At 34.1% G+C, this 21,809-nt stretch overlaps 1 protein-coding gene across 1 annotated transcript in view; it reads right to left on the bottom strand.

Moving 5' to 3' along the window:
- The window catches only part of PTPRC (protein tyrosine phosphatase, receptor type C), a 117,347-nt gene that overhangs the window by 41,155 nt on the left and 54,383 nt on the right, over positions 1-21,809 (bottom strand). Inside the window, exons 3-11 of the mRNA XM_008062424.2 lie at positions 20,615-20,641; positions 16,139-16,336; positions 14,253-14,393; positions 11,313-11,459; positions 10,154-10,219; positions 9,057-9,083; positions 6,793-7,008; positions 5,577-5,705; positions 4,117-4,254 (exon numbers count right to left, since the gene is read on the bottom strand). Of these exons, the coding sequence (XP_008060615.1) occupies positions 4,117-4,254; positions 5,577-5,705; positions 6,793-7,008; positions 9,057-9,083; positions 10,154-10,219; positions 11,313-11,459; positions 14,253-14,393; positions 16,139-16,336; positions 20,615-20,641 (1,089 nt within the window). The remainder of the gene's footprint in view (positions 1-4,116; positions 4,255-5,576; positions 5,706-6,792; positions 7,009-9,056; positions 9,084-10,153; positions 10,220-11,312; positions 11,460-14,252; positions 14,394-16,138; positions 16,337-20,614; positions 20,642-21,809) is intronic.

Here is a 21,809-nt window from a genome sequence, read left to right on the forward strand (position 1 = left end):
ACTTTTTATGATTTTAGCTTTAGTGTTTACATCTAGAATCCACTTGGAGTTAATTTTTGTGTTTGTTGAGAGGTAAAGGCTGATATCCATCTTTTTCTATAGGAATACAGGAATCATTTGTTTAAAAGACTATTTTTCCCCACTGAAATACCTTGTGCTTTTATCAAATATAAAAAAAAGTCTTCTAGAATTCTTATCTTTTTATACAGATTTATAAAGACTGTAAGGTTTTTACTACTTATGCAAAATATTAAATTTTTCAAGATATACTGAAATTTATAATTTTTATGTAATTTTATTTGCTCTTCTTATAGCTTTATATTGTTTGGGGGGATTATGGGGAAACATGGATTTAGACAATCCCTTTAGTCCCCAGCTATCTTTTTTATATAAAATTAAGAATCACTTGAATATGTTGTGTCAAAAATCCTACACTAGTATAATTAATAAACAAGTTCAGTAATGTGGCATATTGCAAGATCAATACAGAAAAATCCATTGTATTTCTATACACTAGTAATAAACAATCTGAAAATGGAGTTAAGAAAACAACACCATATAAGCAGGGATAAAATTAAATGAAAAATAAATTTAACAAAACAAAATAAGACTTGCACACCGAAAACCACAAAGCACTTTGAAAATAGATTAAAGAAGACCTAAATTAATGAAAAAATACTTCATGTTCATGAACTGGAAGACTATCATTGTTAAGACGGTGGTACTCCTCAAACTGATTTACACATTCAGTACATTCCCTTTAAGAAGCCCAGGTGGCTTCTTGTAGAAACAGATGAGTTGATTCTAAAATTCATATTGAATTTCAAGGGCCCTTATATATTCTAAAAAATTTTGAAGAGAAATAACAAATTTGAAGGACTCACACTTTCCAACTTCAAAACTTACTACAAAGTGACAGTAATCAACAGTGTGCCACTAGTGTAAAAATAAACATGTAAATCAACAAAATAGAACTGAAAATCCAGAAATAAACCCATTATTATGGTCAACTAATTTTTTTACAAGAATGGCAAGACCACAAAGGGAAAAAAATAGTGTTTCAGCAAATGGTGCTAAGAAAATTGGATAGTCATGTGCAAAATAATAAAATCAAACCACTACCTCACACCATGTAGAAATATTAACTCAAAGTGGATAAAGCTAAATTTAAGAGCTAAAGTTATAAAATTCTTAGAAGAAAACTATGGATAAATTTGCACGATAACACATTTGGCAATGATTTTTATATATGACACCAAAAGCATTAGCAGCAAAAGTAAAGACTAGATTAAATGAACTTCATCAAAATGTAAAATTTACGTGCTTCAAAAAAGTAAATTTACGTGATCAAAAAAGTAAAATGACAATTCATAGAATGGGAGGAAATATTTGCAAACCATATAACTGACAAAGGATCTGTGCCTAGAATATATAAAGTATTCTTACAACTCAATAAAATATCCAATTAAAAATGGACCGGCCATGGGGCAGGCAGGCAAAAAGAACACACACACAAAAAAATGGACCAAGGATTTGAATAGATAAAAGACATGCAAAATAGTCAATAAACACATACTCAATATTAATAGTCATTAAGAAATGCAAATGCAAATGACAATAAGACACCACTTTTCATCTAGTAGGAAGGCTAAAATAAAAAAAATAATAACAAGTGGAGATAGAGATGTAAAGAAACTGGGACCCTTAAACATTGCTGGTAAAAATGTATAATAATACATTCACTTTGAAAAACAGATAGGCAGTTTTTCAAAATGAGAACATAAAGTTGCCATATGTCTCAAAATTCAAATCCTAGATATATACCCCAAAGAAATGAAAACGTATGTGTATACAAAATCTTGTGCATGAATGCTCATAACAGCATTATTCATAATAGCCAAAACATGAAAACAAACTAAATGTCACTCAACTGATGCGAGGACAGACAAAATAAGATATATTCATGCAGTAAAATATTATTCAGCAAAAAAAAAAAAAAAAAAAAGAATAGACATATATTACAACATAGATACATCTTGAAAACAGTATGCTAAGTGACGGAATGAATCCAATAATAAAATATCACATATGATATGATTCTATTTATATGAAATATCCAGAATGCAAATCCATTCAGACAGAAACCATATTGGTGGCTGCCAGTATGGATGGAAGACTGGGAGTAAGCGGGGAGTGACTGCTAGCAAACACAGAGTTTCTTTTTGCTGTGATGAAATATTTGAAAATAAATTCTGGTGATGATTACAGAACTCTAAAAATATTAAAGATCATTGAACTGTACACCTTAAATAGTGAATCATGTGATATGTGATTTAACAATAAGATATAAAACTAAAAGAATGTGAACTATTTTGCTGTTATCTTACAAAAATCCCTCTTTTTTTCTTGAGTGAAATAATGTGTAAAATGATTAAGCTGCTGCTTTCTAAGGCTGGAGGATTCATGGTATTACTGAGATAAATTTTATCAATAATGTTATATTATTTTAATCCAGTTGCTAATATTTCATTTTCTATTTAGTTCCTATGTTCATAGAGGAGACGCGGATATAATTGCCTCAGCTTTGATCAACTTTGGTATCCACAGTATGTTAACCCTAAGCCTATTTTGTACCCTAGTCATAATCAAAATGAGTTGATATGTTCCATGTTCTCTGTATTGTGGAATAGTTTGGATAAGATAAGAATTTTCTTTTCTGTGAATATCTAGCCAACATCTGTAAACTACATTTTCTTCATTATGTTTTAAGAGCAGGTAAAGTAAGCAAACAGTATATGTGGGTGGGTGGAGAGATATGTAAGAATAATTTTAATTCCAAATTTCTAATTCTTCCTGGGTAAATATTCACAATGCATAATGTCTAGAAAATTATACGTTATCTAACTTGGAAGTAATGTTGTTTTATAATTTTGGAATTTCTACTATATTTTTAGATCCTATTTATAATGTAATTCATAAAGATGTTTTGCTATAGAGATGTTTTGTTACTGCTATTATTATTTTTAAAAATCAGTCTTTTGATTTGTTAATAAATTCTTATTAATTCTGTTTGTCCCTTCTTTCAATAATGCATACTCTGTTATATTCGTCCTTCTATTATCTTTGCATTTGTTTCTAAGCACTTTCCGATGGTTTTCATTCAGTATATAGCAAAGTGATGGAAATTTCCTCTAAAATCACTTTATCGTCTTTAAGGCTACAAAATTCTCCTGAAGCATGTCTTTGCTCAATTCTGAGTATCTGTCCAACCCATTTGTATGCATTGTGACTTTTTATATATTGTGACATATTTCTCTTATCTTAACTATTATTTTTTGCTTAATACTCCCCACCTTCTTTCTTCCTCCTTCTCACTTTCTTTTCCTCTTCCCTCTTTTCTCCGTTTTCCTACTGCAATATGTAGAATTTCTTATTCCATAATTTTCTTCTACCGCTTATAAACAACACCATCTATTTCTCTTTTTTTGTCAGTAGTCATTCACAATTTTCCTCCCTATAATAACTTATTTTTCTAGCAAATTCCAAATTTGATTGGAACCTCTATACTCTTAAGTAAGACTGGAATTATAGAACTTTTTCACTTTCTTCTCTCTTCCTACTTCCCACATGCTTCCAAATTTTCCAGAATTTTATTTTACAATTGTCATTAATTATTGTTATCTTGATATTATATATTGCTAGCAATTTAGTAATAACAATTACTATTTTGCCCTCAATACTTAGATTTGCCACTGAGCTTTATTAGTTTCTTTGCTCACTTTACTTCCATCAGAGGCAGGATCTGATAGAGGGGCAGACAGTATAAGAGTGCACCAAGAAAAGAAGGATGTTTACAGTAAGAAAGGGGAAATGAAGGAACAAAACATTTTATTTATTAGCTTTAGTTCCAACATGACCTCAATAAAAGCCTACAATATGGAAAAAAATTGGTCCTGGAATTATTTATTTTTAAAGTTCAACTTAAAAAATAAGTAGAAATTTGTTTTCTGAAATTCTTTCTCTAAATTTTTACCATCACTTCCTGTGATTCTCAAAGAATTATAAGCACATAAAAGGGAAAGCAATTTTACATATACATATAAGTAGCATACTCACTCCCCAAATCTGTTTCAATAGTTTTGTTCTCCTTAATATACTCATGCTGATTATAGCGTACTTCTGCAACACAAATATAATTATGTTTGGGTTCAAGGTCTTTTACTTCAATTTTAGTCTTATTAGATGTTGTAGTATCTGAAAAAAAAAGTACTGTAAATGAGTATATTAATACAATATTTCACACATACAATTTTTGAATATATTTATAATGTTCTACTTATTATTCTTTAGATTGAAAAATTATTGAAATTGTAAAAAAATTAAGTCAAAGATCTTGATTTTGTTCCACTCAACTTCTATGAAAATACAGGTTGAATATACCTTATCCAAAATACTCGACACCAGAAGTATTTAGGATTTCAGATTTTTTTCTGACTTTGGAATATTTGCATATGCCTGATGAGATATCTTAGGGATAGGACACAAGTCCAAGCACAAAATTCATTTATGCTTCATACACACCTTGTATACATAATAACCCAAGGTAATTTATTTTTCTCTTGGAAACTCTGAATAAACTTTTTGTTGGGTGCCTGCCTTTTCACTGTAGCCCGTCCCATGAGGTCAGGTGTGGAATTTTCCACTTGTGCATCATGTCAATGCTCAAAAAGTTATAGATTTTACAGCGTTTCAGATTTTGGATTTTCATATTAATCATGTTCAACTTAATTTGAGAGTATCCCTAATTTAGCTGATCAAATGAGGCATTAATTTATTATTTTCTGTTCAGAAACTGAGATTGCTCCTCAGCCTTTGTCTAATAGGTTTTCTAAATAGATTCTTTTTAAATCATCAGTCTGTCATAATGTTTGCTCTTGCTTACCTCATTCTGCTTGCAACATAGTCATGCATCTATGCTATGGTGATTTTTCCCAGTGCCATGCTCCATCCTGTGCATGCTTGCACCCATCAACCTGTGTGTTTGTCATGCCAACTATGGCCTGGCAGATGGTATTATGTCAAGGGGTGAGAGATTTTATTTCATTAAAAATAATACACTCAAAAAATGCTATCTCAATTATTGGTTTCCTCAATATGAAACCAAATTTACTCCTAGAAGTACTTGTTATTCTTTTTCTTCTTTTTTGTTAAGTGTTCTTGAACTTGTGTATGAATTTTGTTGGTGGAGGACATAGTAAACTCTTAAATTATGTAGTCTCGTATTTGTTTTCCTTTCTTTCTAACAAAGTATGTGTATCATTACTTGTTATAACATCTTTCTCTCATGATGTCTTCACAATGCCTGTAAATTTATTTTCCAGGGGAGTATTTATCCATTTTGTGAATTTTTTTGAGTGGTATATACATTATAATTATTTGACTCCAAACATACCACAGGGGGAAAAAAAGATAAGAAAGAAAGAGAGAGACTGAGGGAAAGTGAGAGAGAAAATTAAACAATACCTAGAACAATTTTCTACCACAAAAAAGTTTTCTGATCAATGTTATATTCTTACCACATTCAAATCTGTATGTAATTTTATTTGGGTCACACTCAAAGGGTTGATGAGTTTTCCATTGTAAACAGATAGTAGTATTTGCTTGTTCTTTTGTTGTGCAGTTGTCTAATTCAAATTTATTATGCTCTGCAAGAAGATACAGAAAAACCTTATTAATATATCATAATGTGTATCATAATAAACTATACGAATGACATCGAATTTGGCAAGCACTGAGATAACTTTTGAAAAACTTTTGAAAAAGAATTATTGAGACCTAATAATTCTCAGGGTTTGTTTTTTTATTATTTAGTATTTTTAACATATAATATATTTTAACCATATATTTTATAGTGTTCATTTAGAATTTATGCCACCTTAAAAAATTAAATTCTAGCAAACATATAGATAAAATAGCGGTTTTATGACCATTTTTAAAACACTTATTCCATTTTGTATTTTTGTTTTTTTATTTATCTTAATTAAATAATTATTATACAGATTATTGAGGGTTTACCTCTTGGGAAATACATTTTTAAATATTGTCATTTCCTGTGTTCAACTGATTATTTGTTTCAGTAAATTAAATAAATATTTTTTCAGAGCACATCAGATTTTAACATTAAATGCTACAAAATGTTCAATAATCTTGGATTATTAAATGATGTGAGATAGTCTTTAAAATTGCAGAGCTACTGAGTTTCTTTTACAAAATGCATTTGGCTAAGAGATGCTTCCCTGGAGTTTGTTTGACACCTGTCACCCCTTATATTTCCAAGCTGCAGCTTAATTGTCAAAACCAGCTTGATCTCCTTAACCCGACTATAAACCTCCTTTTTTTGTGAAAGTATTTTGGTTTTTCCCATAAACATCAAAACGTTAGCTTAATTGTTTCTCCAAAATATTCCAGACAAATTTGCATTTAAAAGAATAAAGTACAGGAGAAAGAAGAATGCCCGCGGACAATCACTTAGCAGGATACTTTATATATAATTTACAGGAACATTTTAGCAAAAGATTAGGCAGAGTGCCTAGTGGATGTGAACAGAAAGCTTATATTACTTTATAATTTTTACTTGGTTACGAAAGCAGAGAGATCATCCACTTGTGTATGACTGATTTCTTTCCCCTCGTCTCTGTTCTCTCACCAGAGTTCCCGTGACCACTAGAGCCCGTGACACATAAAATTACACTGTTTTTGTAAATTTACAAAAAGAAATGAATTGATATTTACCTGGTGGGACATCTAATGTTAAATTTTTATATGGAGAACCACATGAATCATGAGATATATTAACAGTAATAGGTTTACATTCAGTTAGATTATGTAACTCATTGTTTATGCAAATAGGGTCACATTTCAGTTCATCATCAACTTCTAGTTTTGCCCTCAATGATCGAGTTGTATTGTTATATGAGTACTTCACAGGAATGTATGAGTATTTTCTATCTGAAATAAAAAATAAAACAGTAAGAATTTTTTTTTCAGAAATGTATAATCTGAAGTGGAAAACCCCCTTTTTAAAATTTTTATCTGAAATAAAAAATAAAACAGTAAGAATTACTTTTTTAGAAATGTATAATCTGATGTGGAAAACCCCATTAAATGCAAACAGTTTTCATATATTTTCAAACACATCAAATCACTAACAAAATCTGCTCAGAAATGTGAACGTAGAAGAAACACAGCCGGCGCCTCCATGTCAGTCTTTCATAATTGCCTTTACTTCACTGCTCTATCAAGGACTCCAACCTGTACATTTGTATTTGAGTGAGTATCAGTCTGTCTTCCTCACTGGACTAAATTTCAAGAGAGCAAAGTCCCTTGTATTTTGGGTATTACCACAAATCTAAGTCTATGCAAAATGCCTGTCATTCATAGAAACTCAATAATTGCCTGATGATTTGAGGCATATGTGAATGGTGCATCTGAAAAAATCTTTTCTTCTTGCTTTATAATCTCCCCTTTTTCTAAAATGTAATTATTCATTATCTGTTTCTCCAAATATGTGGAAGATAATTTACTCAGAGACCACAGGCCCTCATCCATGCCTCCATTTATGTAAAATTATTTTTTTGTAATATACCTTCCCAAGTCCCTTTCTTTAGTGTCAACAATTTCCACTGACTGATAAATATATATTTTTAACAAATATTAATTTATTCATTCATTTTTATTCAACAAAAATTACCAGGCCTTTATTACGTTTAGGACATGGTCCCAAACACTAGGAATACAAAGGCAAGTTAGACGTGATCTGCTTTTAGAAATGTATAATCTGATGTGGAAACAGACATGAATTTCAGGAGACAAGCAAACACCTAAAATCAGAGTATGCACAAAGCAATGGGGGAATAAAGAGAGAAACATCTATTCATAGTAAAGGGTTAAGAGAAGATTTCCAGAGAAAGTGACTCAGTTTATATTTTAAAATATGAGCGGCATATAGAATGATAGACGTGAAGGTCAGGGAACGGGGTGTGGAGGGGAGCAGACAAATTCCAAGTGCAGAAGAAGAAGAGCGGAAGTGGAGAGAGAGGCAGAAAGGAGCAGCACGTGGTGAGAAAAATTGAACATAGTTTGGTATTACTTGAGTGGAAAGTGTAAGGAGGCTATGATGCAAGAGGAGAGGTGGATCATAATCAATCGTATTGATTAAAGAAACACATGATGGACAATCATTGCAATAAATGTATGGAGAGTGACTGAAGGCAGTGACTTCAGTGTTAAGAGTTAGAAATGAATGTAAAGATAAGCTCTGACCATGAAGGGCTTACTTTGAGAAGAAAGGAAGAAAATGGGAAAGGGGTGAATACAAGCTGTTCTCAAGCATTTGCTTGGAGTCAGTCTCTGGTAAGACAGAGTGAGAAAAGGGTCGGGGGGGGGGAGAGAGAGAGAGAGAGAGAGAAAGAGAGAGAGAGGGGTGTTTTTGTTTTTCTTCTTCATAAATTTGAAGGTATTGTCCACATTTTATATTTATGTTCACACTGAATCTTGGCCCCATCCTTCCAAACAAACTTGTTATCATTCCGTTTTACAAATGCCTAAAATGAAATTAAATGGTTTCATCAATTTTTTTTTTGAGTCGCGGTCTCACTCTGTTACTCAGGCTGGAGCACATGATCACAGTTCCCCACAGCCTGGAACCCCTGGGCTCCAGCAATCCTCCTGCCTCAGCTTACTGAGTACCTGGGAATACAGGTCCGCACCACCATGCTGTGCTAAATCTTTATTTTTTGGTAGAGACGAGGTCTCGCTATGTTGCCTAGGCTTAGCCAGTAGTTTTTAATCCTGGGTATTCAACACTGGGTCCGAATAGGAAATCAAAGCTTCTTGCCACTAAGGGACATAGGCTCACAAGATTTGGAGCCAGTCGTTGATGAACAATTAGAAACAGTGGATTCAGCTTGCTACTGGGTATTGAAAGCTTGGAATAAAAAAGAAAATAAAGTGCCATTCCAAAGTGATGTATGCTGACTCTAAGTAAGCAAACTTACCACATGATATCTTAGGTGTAGTAGTAGCTGAAATAGAAAAAGAAAAAGAACGCAAATTATTAAAATTTTGTTTTAGAATACTTGCTATGTCATTCTGGAGAAAGGTGATTTACAATGTTTCAACTTCATAAATTCTGAAGTCTATGGAGTTAGATTTAACAGAAAGTGCAAGGTTTGCCTAGGACAATATTTTAATCTCAAAACTTCAAATGCTATAAACTAATGAACTAGTTTCATAAAACATTTTCATGAACTTACGCTATACAACAATTATGATAACAATATCAAGACTTTTTGGTATACATCTGATTGTGGTCTGGTGACATGGCTTAATATTTATTCAGTCAAAAAGATATTAAGGGTCTTAATTCCCTTGATGAATCTCAAAATTTATTTATATCATGATATTCCCATAGAATGAAGTTTATATTTTTAATTGAAAAAATAGATAATAGGCAAGGTCTGCTTTATTCCCTAGTTTAACTTTGGTAAGCTCTTTGTACATCGACTACATCTAAGGTCATAAATTACTCTCTCAATGAATTGAGTAGTATCTTGTGTGAGCATATGTATTTAATGGAGTAGTTGTGGAAGCTAAAAGATCTCTGCTAATCTTGCTTTTGAATTGGGAGAGTTTGGGAGAGAAGGGTGAGCTTGCAGGCTCTGCCCTTGCCCATTGACTCACAGACCTTGCCATTGCTGTGGCTTTTCCCTCCAGGTCTCTTTCATTGACCTCTGTGTTCCCTCACAACTTGACTGAAACTGGGCTATCAGTCCTCTGCTACTCAGGCTTGCACTGGGAAGACCCTTGGATGCAAGTGTTCTTTTCCATACTAATACTCTTAAAAAAAGAAGTTCTAGTGGATGCGGTCATTTCTAGTACATGTTTTCAACAGTACACAACTGTTGGGGGATGCCACTGCAACAATATGACGGGTTATGACAGCAACATTATAGCCTGATCTCAACAGATGTGGCACTGTTGAAATTTGAACATGTAAGGAGCCCAAGGGAGGGCAGGTGGTGTGCCCTAGTGTTTGCACATCTCCCAGAACATAGGGGTGGTATGGTTGCATGACTGAAGGTAAGGTTGTCACCTATTGTTATGGTTGAAGAAACAGTGCTTTGTTCAGGGCTCAAAGTGGCTGGTGTGATGTGAGAATCTGCAAGGAAATGAACAAAAAATAAAAGTTAATGAGTTTGTCATACTAAAGGACGTGGGAAAACTCTAGCAAAGGTAATTCTCTAAGCCAATCTTTGCTCTAGGAGTCCTTGTTTAATTTTACACTGACTTGTTTTTGTTTTCTGTTTTTTGTCTGTTTGTTTGTTTTGAGTTGGTGTCTCACTCGGTCATCCAGCCTGGAGCACAGTGGCACACTCACGGCCACTGCAGCCTTGAACTGCTGTGCTCAAGCGATCCTTCTGCTTCAACCTTCCAAGTAGCTGGAACTACAGGTGTGTACTACCATGCCCAGCTAATTTTTTGATTTATTGTAGAGACAAGGTCTCGCCAAGTTGCCCAGGCTGGTCTTGAACCCCCGAGTTCAGGTAATCCTCTCTCCTCAGCCTCCCAAAGTGCTGATATTACAGGTTTCAGTCACCGTGCCTTCACTTGCTTGTTTTTAAAATAATATAGTAAATTAAAGATTCATCTACAAATGGCTCTTGCAGATATTAATATTTCAGGTGATTTAAACTAACATTGTATAAGTTGAGGGGAAACTAGTCACTCCTTGGTATTATTCTTACCTGATGTGTGATTCTTCCACAAACTATTTCGTTCTCTTTCAATTACAACCCTCCTTATTTTGGATAGCAATTAGGATAACAGTTACTATTTTGTAATATTTATTGAATACCAGACTTTTTTACATATTCAATCCTCACATCAACCCTCCGAAATGAATATTATTATATCCATTTTACAGAAAAAAAATCTGATACTCAGAAAGTATTAGTAATTTATCCTATAATCCACTAGAAAGTCGAAGAAGTTGACTTTGATCTGAGGACTATACAACATTAAAGTCTATTATCTACTCTTCTTTGCCATGAACTTTTATAATATTAGTAATAACATAAAACATGCCCAGAAAAACCTTACTGGCAAGTTTCTTTTGCCCAATTTTATATCAATATGTGAAAACTGGCAAAACAGGAAACCTGCAAATAATATTTGGCATGAAATTAAAAAGCTGAATTAAAGTTTGATTTCATTATCGGTAGTCGAAGACACCTAGGGCAGCACAGTCAAACCTGAGGAGCTGGTGTTGGTGGTGGTGTTGGAGGTGCGTGCAGGTGAGGCCAAAGAGCTGGTGCGTGCAGGGCTGAGGGTAGCTGCTAACGTGAACACTGTTGTGTTTGCAGGAAAGGAGCTGGTTGGAATCCTCTCTCCTGGGACATCTGCAATCAGAAGGGCCATCAGCACTGTCACTCACTCCTGCCGTGCAAAGGCAATGGCCAGACAACCAATGTATGCATGATGACTGAGAAAAAGACAACCAAGCACTTCTGCAATGCCACAATATATGCGCTCTACACATCGTGCCCCAAATTCCATGGCTGTGGAAAAGATGAGTGTAGAGACAACTGAAAACCTATGCAGCTTCACAATCAGAGCACAACTTTAAAAAATAGTTGAGGCCTCAGGAAATAGGTTGGACAGTCTAAGGAGGCCAGGCCTCCTGGTTGAGGACTGCCGTGGGCGATATTAAAAATGCATCAAAGCAGTAGAGCGGGGTCTATCTTGGTTGTGCTGAGACCCTGTAGAGGGAAGTGAACCCCGAGTAGAAGAGACTGCCTTAAAGAGGAAGTGCAACCTGGTTTGTGCTGAGAGCCCTGCACACAGCATGCACCTCTCTGGGGAAGGATCTCTAGGTGCAGGTGCTCGGTTTTAATTTTCTTAAAATAGAGCTGAATAGGATCCTGCCTGTGCAGCAGCTGAGCTCAGAGTTTTTTCTTTTTTCTTTTTCTTTTTTCATTTCTAGTTGAAGCTTGCAATTCTACTTTCACTGTGTAGGATTCCTTGCCAGGAAAATCAAATTGGTTTGAAACCAACAAACTCCACACTATACTGACATCAATCTCTTATATTCCAATCACATATGGGCTAATTGGTATAGAATCTAGTCTTGTAGGTGAAGAAACTGAACATTGTACTAGGTTAGAACTTTTCATTGTCAGGCTTCAAAGCACCTAATGCATTTTACATCTTTCCCCAGACATCACATTCAGAATTGCAGCACAGGCAATCAATGTATATCCATTGGGTGCCTACTAGATGGCTAGCACTATACTAGTTGCCATGGAAAAAGCAAAAGAAATATGAGTTATCCTCTATTCAAGAGCATGTTTGGTTACTTCACTGTCAAGATCTCTGAGCTCATCAGTTCAAACACATGCAATTAGTTGTACATCTGCAGCCAGATTCCATGTTTCCGTGGTGACACAGCCATGCACATTCTGAACATGGCTTTGATGTGGGCATGCAGGCACCTGCCAATTACAAATGGACTGTAATCTATAATTTCACACATACGTTTTAATAGACTTGGAAATGTATCTTCCAAAAAATTGAATGTAGGTTCCAAGCTCAGTCTTCAAAAGTCACTCAACCACAAGATTTAACTAAACCATCGAATAGAAAGAGTCACATAAACAGTAAGTCTTCAGTTCTGGATCCCCAGAGGACTCCAGAACAAGGAAGAAGAATAGGAAAATGTATTTATTTATCCTTTAAATTTCAGCTGACCCTCTGTAGAGTAGTAAAAGCTGCCAGGTTTGTCTTTAGCCTTCTTTCACCTTCTTTTCAACTCCCCTCTCACTAGTGTCTTCTCTTCTCTCCTCCCAACCAGCCCTTGTCCCCATATATTCGAAGACCTCCAGTCTCTTCCTCCCCAAATTCCCCATTTTCCTTTCTTACATGAAAACTACTTTTCCCTTGCTATGCAGGCAATCTCAGTGATGGTTTAGGAGTGGCATTTGCAATTTTACTTTTTTGTTTTTTGAGTCATGGTCTCACTCTCTCACCCAGGCTGGAGTGCAATGAGTGGCATGATCACGGCTCAGAGCAACCTCGGGCAATCCTTCCGCCTCAGCCTCCTGTGCCTGAGTAGCTAGGGCTACATTTTCGATATTTTTTGTAGAGACGAGATCTCACTAGGTTGCCTAGGCTGGTCTCAAATTCCTGGGCTCAAGCCATTCTCTCATCTCAGTCTCCCAAGGTGCTGGGATTATAGGTGTGAGCCACTGCACCCAATCACAATTTTAATTATGTTGAATCATCCGAATAGATTTGTAATTAGTGAAATTAGCTACTGTGAAAGTAGCAGACTGGTTTGTGTGACAACCAACTCCCAGGGGTCAGTCTTTTTTCCTTATTTTATTGCTTCTGCTCTCCCTAACTTCTGAATCCGTGGATTTGTTAAAAGCTCTGCATCTTTTTTTGCTATGACTCCCATAGCAGCTCCAGTAGATGGAACAAGACAGGAGGTGAGGAGAACTGTTCTACCAGTTGTTTAAAGTGTGTGGATTGCCTGGAATGATTTTTATTCCAAGGGTACTGTTTTAATACATCAAAATAATAATTATTCTATTTGATGTGTTTGAAGCAAGACCATTTTCTGGCCAACTGCATAGGTCAACCATTTATATCTTTAACTTTCAAGCACTCAGGGCACTAAATTTATACATGTGACTCTATGGATTTGTGACTTGAGAAAGAACATACATACTTGCTTTTCTTGCACACAAAAAAAATTGGCACCACGAAGTGATTTAGACACTGTTTTTGGAAAGAAAAGGGAGGGACTCTTTTTGCACTGTTGCTGCGAATAAAGAGATGTTAATCTAAAATAACCTTGATGCTTATTAATACCAAAAATAAGCTTTCAATGCACAATGATCATTGTCCAAAATATAAAGAAGTATACAGATTATCCTGAATAACTCTTTCCTCATGAGCAGGTTTTTGCTGTTTTCTCACACTTCTTCTTATTAATTCATCTACATTTAAAGGACTTTTGTTCAGTGGTAACAAAGGTACATTTTGTTCCTAAGGGTGACTATGAAATTCTAAATTCATCAACTAGTAAGTGCTACACGTTGAACAAGTGGTGGGATTGCCTCACACCATTCTTAAATACAGGCAGTTGTCATGTATTCTTCATAGTTGCACAAGTCTAAAGACCCGCAAACCTGAGGTGTCATTCCTGCTGGGGGCAGGCATGAGTGTGGGAGTGGCGGCCATGCCGCTGTATGCCTGAGTGTCTGCTTCGCCAGAGGGCATCTGCGAGTCTTTGTGCGTGGAAAAGTCAGGCGTCTGTGTTGACGGAACACCTAAGGTAAGAAAGTGAGATCATTACATCGACCTTCCCCCACTGCAGATGAAAAATTTAAGCACTAAGCAGTTATAAGGAGTAAATTGCTACTATAGTTTACCAAACTGTGAAATCACCCAATCTATTCAAATGTGTCTGCCAGTATTAAAGTTCGCTTGGCAGGAAGATAAGGCCTCCTCTGTTTATGTATCCCTCGGAGGTTCCCTGAACTAAATGCAGCTATGAAGATTGATGTTTCTAGACCTTGTAATCATTATGAGCTTTCTGAATTCTCCATCAACTTTACAAACTGAGAATTGGGACATTTCTGTATAGACAGAGTAAAAAAGGAATTTTCCAATATCCTAGGGTTTCTCACAAATCACAAAGAAGAGATTAAAAAATGAATGAGAGATTTGACAGACATCTATCTAATATATATAGTGGCTAAAGATAAATGAAAATGTTATAAACATTATGAAATTTTTAAAAATATAAATCAACATAAAATATTTTAAGTTATCATTCTGATAGTTATGTCAGAGTTTTAAGAGATCGATAATATCCAGTGTTGGAAAAAGTGTGGAAAACAGTTCCACATGTACGTGCATTCTGTCTCTCTCTCTCTCTCTCATAAAATCATATACCCAGAGCCCAGAAGATATACTATAATGGTTAAAAGGGTATCTTTAAGAAACAGGATTTGAGGAGATGATATTTTCATTGTGTGTCTGTGAAGCATATGTAAAGTAAATGCATATACATACACACATCTATACATACACACACACACACACACACACACACACACACATATTTAAAGTGTCAAAAAATGTATACACATTTTGAGTATGACATTCTCCCAAAAGATGGCATTAATCAAATGAATGCTAGCATCACCACGTGACAGGCAGGACAGTCAAAGAAAATGGTGGAAGCATAGTTGAGCGAAGGTCATGCTTCATATTGCTATCATAATTTAATTGGAGGACAAACCTCATCAACCAGGGTACCTGCATAATGAACATTTACATACCTAACCCTGAATTGTATCCTACATCTTTACAATAAAATAACAATAATAATACATTGATAACATCTCTTTAAAGAGTGTATACATGTTTTTGGCACCCCCATATATATGCACACTTGCTTCAATAGCAATAATGTTTTGCAACATTCATAAACTATTAAAAAATAATAATATTGCACAATTAAATGTAGTGTTATGCATATGGATGCTTATTTAATCATTTAAAAGAACAATTTTGGATGATATAATATTGTCAGAAAAGTGAGTGGATTAAGGAATTTTTTCCTCTAATTATATTAGCAAGCAAAAACAAAATGTGATTACATTCCACAATACAAATCATAAGCACAAACTAAATAATACATATAGACTTTATTCCAGTTGATAGCTGAAATATCACTTGATATAAAAACTATGTTCCAGAAAAGTGAGCAGGAACTGGGAGGATGATGTAGAGTGTGGCGATCAGAGGATATTGGCACAATTTTCCCTCCTGGTTTTACCTAGGAAGTCTTTCCTCCCTCTCTTTTTCTCTCTCTCTTCCTTAATAACATAAATGCATTGTTTTAGCCAATGAGTATTTCATAGGCACTTAATATTCCCTACACTTTATGCACTTGAATAAAATTACATACTTAGAAACTATACACATAATGCAGCTAACTGTTCTGATACTTTAGAACTAAAGTTTGTCCTAATATTACTGAAATTAACAGTTTTTGTTTGCCAACCTGTCATAGCAAGAGCACTAGCATTATCCAAGGAGTCCAGGGATACTGGGGTTGAAGTATTGCCTGGACTAAAGAGAGGCGTGGTCTCTGAGGAGTCATTTTCTCTTTCAGAGATGCTTGCGAGTGAGAATGCAGTGGTGCGAGCAGGTGAAGGGTCACTTGGAAGCAGAACATTAGACTCCTTTATTGTAGTAGATCCTGTTATATTAATGGGAAATGGAAGAAAGAGAAAGCAAATATGTGAATCAAGTAAGTAACTCCCCAGTCCATTATAGTGTTTGTGTGTACACACACACACACACACACAAACACACACATACAAACACACCATACATACATGATATATTGTGTGTGTATATATATGTGTGTGTATATATATATACATGTGTGTGTGTGTATATATATATATATATATATATATGCATGTGTGGAATATGTATGCATTTTTAAGTGTATATACACATCTACACACACATATGAGGGGAGGTTCCAAAAATGAATTTATTTATTTAAAAATGTGTATTTATTCCTACATGTTTAAATTTCAGTCACCTTCAAAGTACTCTTCATTTGATGCAACACACCTATTGAGACGTTTTTCCCACTGCTCAAAGTAGTTTTTGAACTGTCAGTTTGGATGTCTTTTGGTGCCTCTATCATTTTTTGTTTGTCGCCCATTTCCACATGGGCGAAACATTTCCCTTTGAGAACTTTTTTTCAGTGGGGAAAACAAAGTCTCTTGAGGGGAGTTGGGTGAATAGGGAGGGTAGAGCATGGAAGTCATGGCATTTTTTGTCAAAAATGTCTGAACACAGCACAATGTGGACAGATGTACTCATAAATCACTCATCATGAAATGGACAAGCATACTGAAAGAATCTCAAAAAAAAAAAAAAGATTAAAGCAGAACGCAGACTCTCACAACAACACTGCTGGTACAACAATGACAATGGGTTCCTAGAACACTTACCTAGTGGAGGAAGCCTGTAATACAAGGGGCTTGCCTACTAGAAAAAAAATTTTTTAGTCCCCTCATCTATATATAAATATAGATGCACATAGAGATAAATATAATATATAGATATAAAACAAGTTACGGCTCAGTAGCTAAAGATACAAATGGGAAAGAAAAGTTGAAAACAACTATCCCCTGCCCTCTTCCCATTCAATTCCAGGCTTCTTAACTATTTAAATAAGTGGATTCAGAAGAATGAAGTACAATGGGTACAGATTATTAAAGAAAATTTGACTTTCTGTTGAAGAAAAAGATAGGGAAAGAAAAAATTAGACGAAGATTAGTAAGAGGGCTAGGGCTCCACGAGAAAAAAAAAGACAAAAGTTCTAGATACACATGTACTTTTTCCATAAGGATGGGAATAACACACTGGGTACTGATAAAGAGGGAGGGAAGAAAGGAGGGGGAATAAGGGATGCAAAGTCACCTATGGGGTACCATGTTCACCACAAAGGGCTGGAGGGGCGGACTCATCAGAAGCCCAAACCTCACATCACACACTATACCCATGTAACAAATCTTCACATGTGCTCCCTGATTTGAAAATAATAAACATTTTTAAAAATAAAAATAAATTAAATGCAAACAAAGAAAGAAGTACGGGTAAAGGACTGGAAAACCAAGTTTTCAAGCAGGTTTATAAATGACTCAAGCTACAGAAATGTCTTCAAATTTATGATAACAAAAGAAACACAATTTAAGATACTGAAATAACAGTTTTTACAGTTCAAGCATACTTTACAATGAAGAAAAATGTGACAAGGTAGTAATGAAATAGAAACATGCAGGGTTGATAAGAGTATATAATAGCAAAAGCTCTCTACAGGAAAATTAGTGTCATCTATTAAAGGCCTTCAACTCTTTTTGGTGCTCTTTACTGAAAAAGCATTATAAAAAGAATAGGAAAATACATCAAATTAAAAAAACTCATATGATCTTTGGATGTCAGGATTATAGAAATATATATAAATTTTAATATATATTTACTTCTTTGTATTGAAAAAGGTATGTTTTAAAATATTCAATTAATCAAAACTGAGTTACATCACGTAACAAGTATTTTAATTCAGTTCAACAAGATTGGGTAAAAGAGAATGGCACAAATATGGGAAGAGGGAGAGAATGAGAGAAACTACAAAAAAGTTGAAATGGTAAGACGGCAAAAAGTTAAGAACTGAAACTGAGATATTACTAAATAGGAAATGAAGAAAATGGAAATAGAAATGATAAAAATAAATTCTAGCTTTATTCATTAATGTTAAAGGTAAAGTGAAGCTAATTTTTACTAAATACAGATAAAAACCATCTGAATTATATTGAACTGCCTCAATGTCTATGTACCGGAAATACCATATAACTATTCGGTAGTTACAAAAATTCAAAGTGACAGTACAGCTGTTATATGTATTATTTTCTAATGAAAATTCTCAGTCCCTAGAATTTCATAACCAAAACCTCACAAATAAGTCTATCAAACTTCCATTCATAATTACAAGTCAACTAAGTACAGTCATAGGCAAGCAGCTACTGCCAGTCTTCAATGTAAAACCAAAAGTTTAGCTTTAGTGTTTTCACATCAGCTATGCACTGAATGAGAGGAAAATAGGGCAGGAAAAAAGAAAGGAGGAAGAGAAATGGTCCGAAGGAAATGGAAGAAAGAAAGGGAAGGGGGGAAGAAGGAAGGAAGGAGTTTGAAATTCTGTCCATTAACATTAATTCATCATCATCATTACAGACTTGACAATTATCCATTTGTTTTTTTTAGGTTAAACCAACTTTGATGTCTGCAGAGTTACAATGATTTCTTTGCTTTGAGAGAAATCTTGCAACAAATTCCCTTTGTCATTCACTCCCAGTCATTTGTTAGATTTGAATTACAAAGATACTGGAATGAAAGCCATGCTAAATATCCCATGTAATAGTACTATGCTATTTTGAAGAGTGTCAATTCCAAAGATTACTTCTAGCCACACAAATTCAGTCCCACATGTATGAAGAAGGGCGTTCAGAGAACTACACTCCTTAATATCTCTGTACACATCTTACATTCAATGGACAGTGCCTAATTTTACTATGAAGCACTTAAGATTAGAAAACATGCTTCAATTGCCACTTCCATGTTGTCACTGAATCTCCACTTTGAAGATGCTACTGGTTTCCACTGATTACATTCTTGTTGGCAATATTTGGAAGGGACCGTTCTCACTTGCATTTTGGGTCACAATGTTAACTTACCTGGTTTTGTCATTTGGAGGCTTGTTATAAAAGTCAGTGCAGAGATAGTAGAAACTTTCAATAAGGTGATGAGTTATCTACTATTTTAAAGATTCTCTCTCCATTCTACCACATACCCATTCCTTTCCTGCAAAAATAACTCGTTGATATGGTTGAGATGAACTTAATCTTCTGTAGGAGGTGGAGATGCTAAGTTGTGTTTGAGTAGGTGGCATAAACCAATCACAATCTACTATGCAGGAATAACTTTCATTAATTTATAAATCTTCTCTGCCATACTATAAAATTATACAGTTTTTACTACTAGATTTTTTTTTTTTAAATAAGAGACTATGCCTCTGATGCAGATTCAGAGCTGTTTTTGTTACTATTTGTATGGTTTCTGTTTCCACTATTTGGAATGAATTTTTATTTAGTGACAAAAATAATTTGTTTCATAATTCAATTTTCTAAATTTTATTTAGAATTGTACATTATGATTATTAAATCAGAATTTTCTTAGTGGTTTTATTTGTCTTCTTAATGCATACTATCAGCCATATGATTAATTATAAAATACATTTTTCAATAACAACATTTAAGTGATGTGATTTATCTTCAATCACATGCAATTTAACTTTTTTCTTATTTTCCGTGTAACATGTGTGACTTTATTTGTAGCATCTTCATTTTTTAAATTTAATTTATCTCAGGGTAAGACACTAATAGGACTATTAATTGAATTATCTAGTAGAATTTGGAAATTATTATTACAAAATATTTTAATAGTTTCAAGGTTTTGCATACTTTTGAAAAGGCAAACTACTCTTAAATAATTATGTGTGTGTGTGTGATTATCTATGTTTAGATTTCTCTCTAATTTCTCAGATAATTTCTTAACTCATCTTTGAACTATATAATTTTGTAACCTAATTTAAATTTATTTATTTGTAGACAAAATTTTTTGAAGAGGTAAGAAACCTGTCATGTGATTTACTGTCACGTTTAGAAAAATTATTTTATACACAATAATGAATATACACATTTAACATTATGTTCAGGTAATTATCAAACTTTGTATCTTACAAGCAGAAAGCTTAAAAATAAGTTAATATCAATAACTCTTCATGATTATAAAATTTGTCCTTAAAAAACATTTCAGTAAATAATAGTAGAAAATTTTGTCAAGATTAAATGTGTAAACTTTGTAACAAGGAAATAAGTAAAATGCAAATATTAATTCTTACCAGTACTGGAAGGAGTTGTGTCTTGCCCTGAAAAAAAGGAAAAAAATATTTTAGAAAATTTCAAATTTCATATGTATGCATGCAAATCTAAGTTAGATATATATATATATATACGTGTATAAAAATCTCTATATTAGAACATTCAAAAATACCAATTTTAATACCTTTTACCCTAATGAAATTATATTCCTTTTCTTATTATCATGTTTACAAAACCCAAATATGCCAAAACTCTTTATGGTTTTTTTAACCTTTCAGGCAAAATCAGAAACATAATAGACTAAATGATAACTACTAGGAATTTCAAGACTGCAAAAATTCTTGGAAAGACTTTTGAAATATTTTTTCCCAAGTGCATGTATTTACTTAGATAATGATTATTTATTAAACAACTATTGTGTGCCAGACATTATGCCACATGACAGGGTAATAATATGACTTATATATAAAAATTTTCTACCTGTGGTGAACTCACATACAAAAAAAATCCATATAGAGAGATGACAAGTGAGACAGAATGTACATAGGAGGATCGTTTTATTTAGACTTCCAGGGTTGGCAGTTGGTGGTGGAGGAGATGTTAAAGAGGGCTTCTTGGATGCATCTACGCAATGACATAATGGGTTACATATAGCTAGCTTAGTCTTAGAGGAATAAGAAGATGTGTCTTCTGGGCTTTAGATAGTTGTTGGAGAGATGTCTCTAAGGGGAAGTCTAATGTAGAGGCATTTGGATTTTAGGTCAATCTTTTTGTGCAGTGGAAAATGGATTATCAGATGGCAAAGCTGGGGCAGAAAATTCAGTAGACTAAAAGGAAAGCAAATGAGAAAGACTATGTCCTACTCAAGGGGGCTCACGCCCCCCCAAAGAAAGGTGGTGGGAGGAAATTGTCCATGAAACCCTTAAGAGTCATTAAGATTTTGTAAATCTTTGGAGATAAGGATAGAGAGAAAGAGTGATAAGGAAAACATTCAGATTGGTTAGTTTAACATATGAAAGTGATCATCCTCCAGACGGAATTTATTTATAAAAAATTGCATATTTATTCTTACGTGTTTAAACTCCAGTCACCTTCAAAGTACTCTCCCTTTGATGTAATACACCTATCAAGATGCTTTTTCCATTGCTCAAAACAGTTTTGAACTCATCAATTTTGCTGCCTTTTAGTGCTTCTGCTGTTTTTTGTTTTATCCCC

The sequence above is a fragment of the Carlito syrichta genome, unplaced genomic scaffold (assembly GCF_000164805.1).
Source record: "Carlito syrichta isolate Samal-C Ts95f unplaced genomic scaffold, Tarsius_syrichta-2.0.1 Scaffold305701, whole genome shotgun sequence".
NCBI classification, from domain to species: Eukaryota; Metazoa; Chordata; class Mammalia; order Primates; family Tarsiidae; genus Carlito; species Carlito syrichta.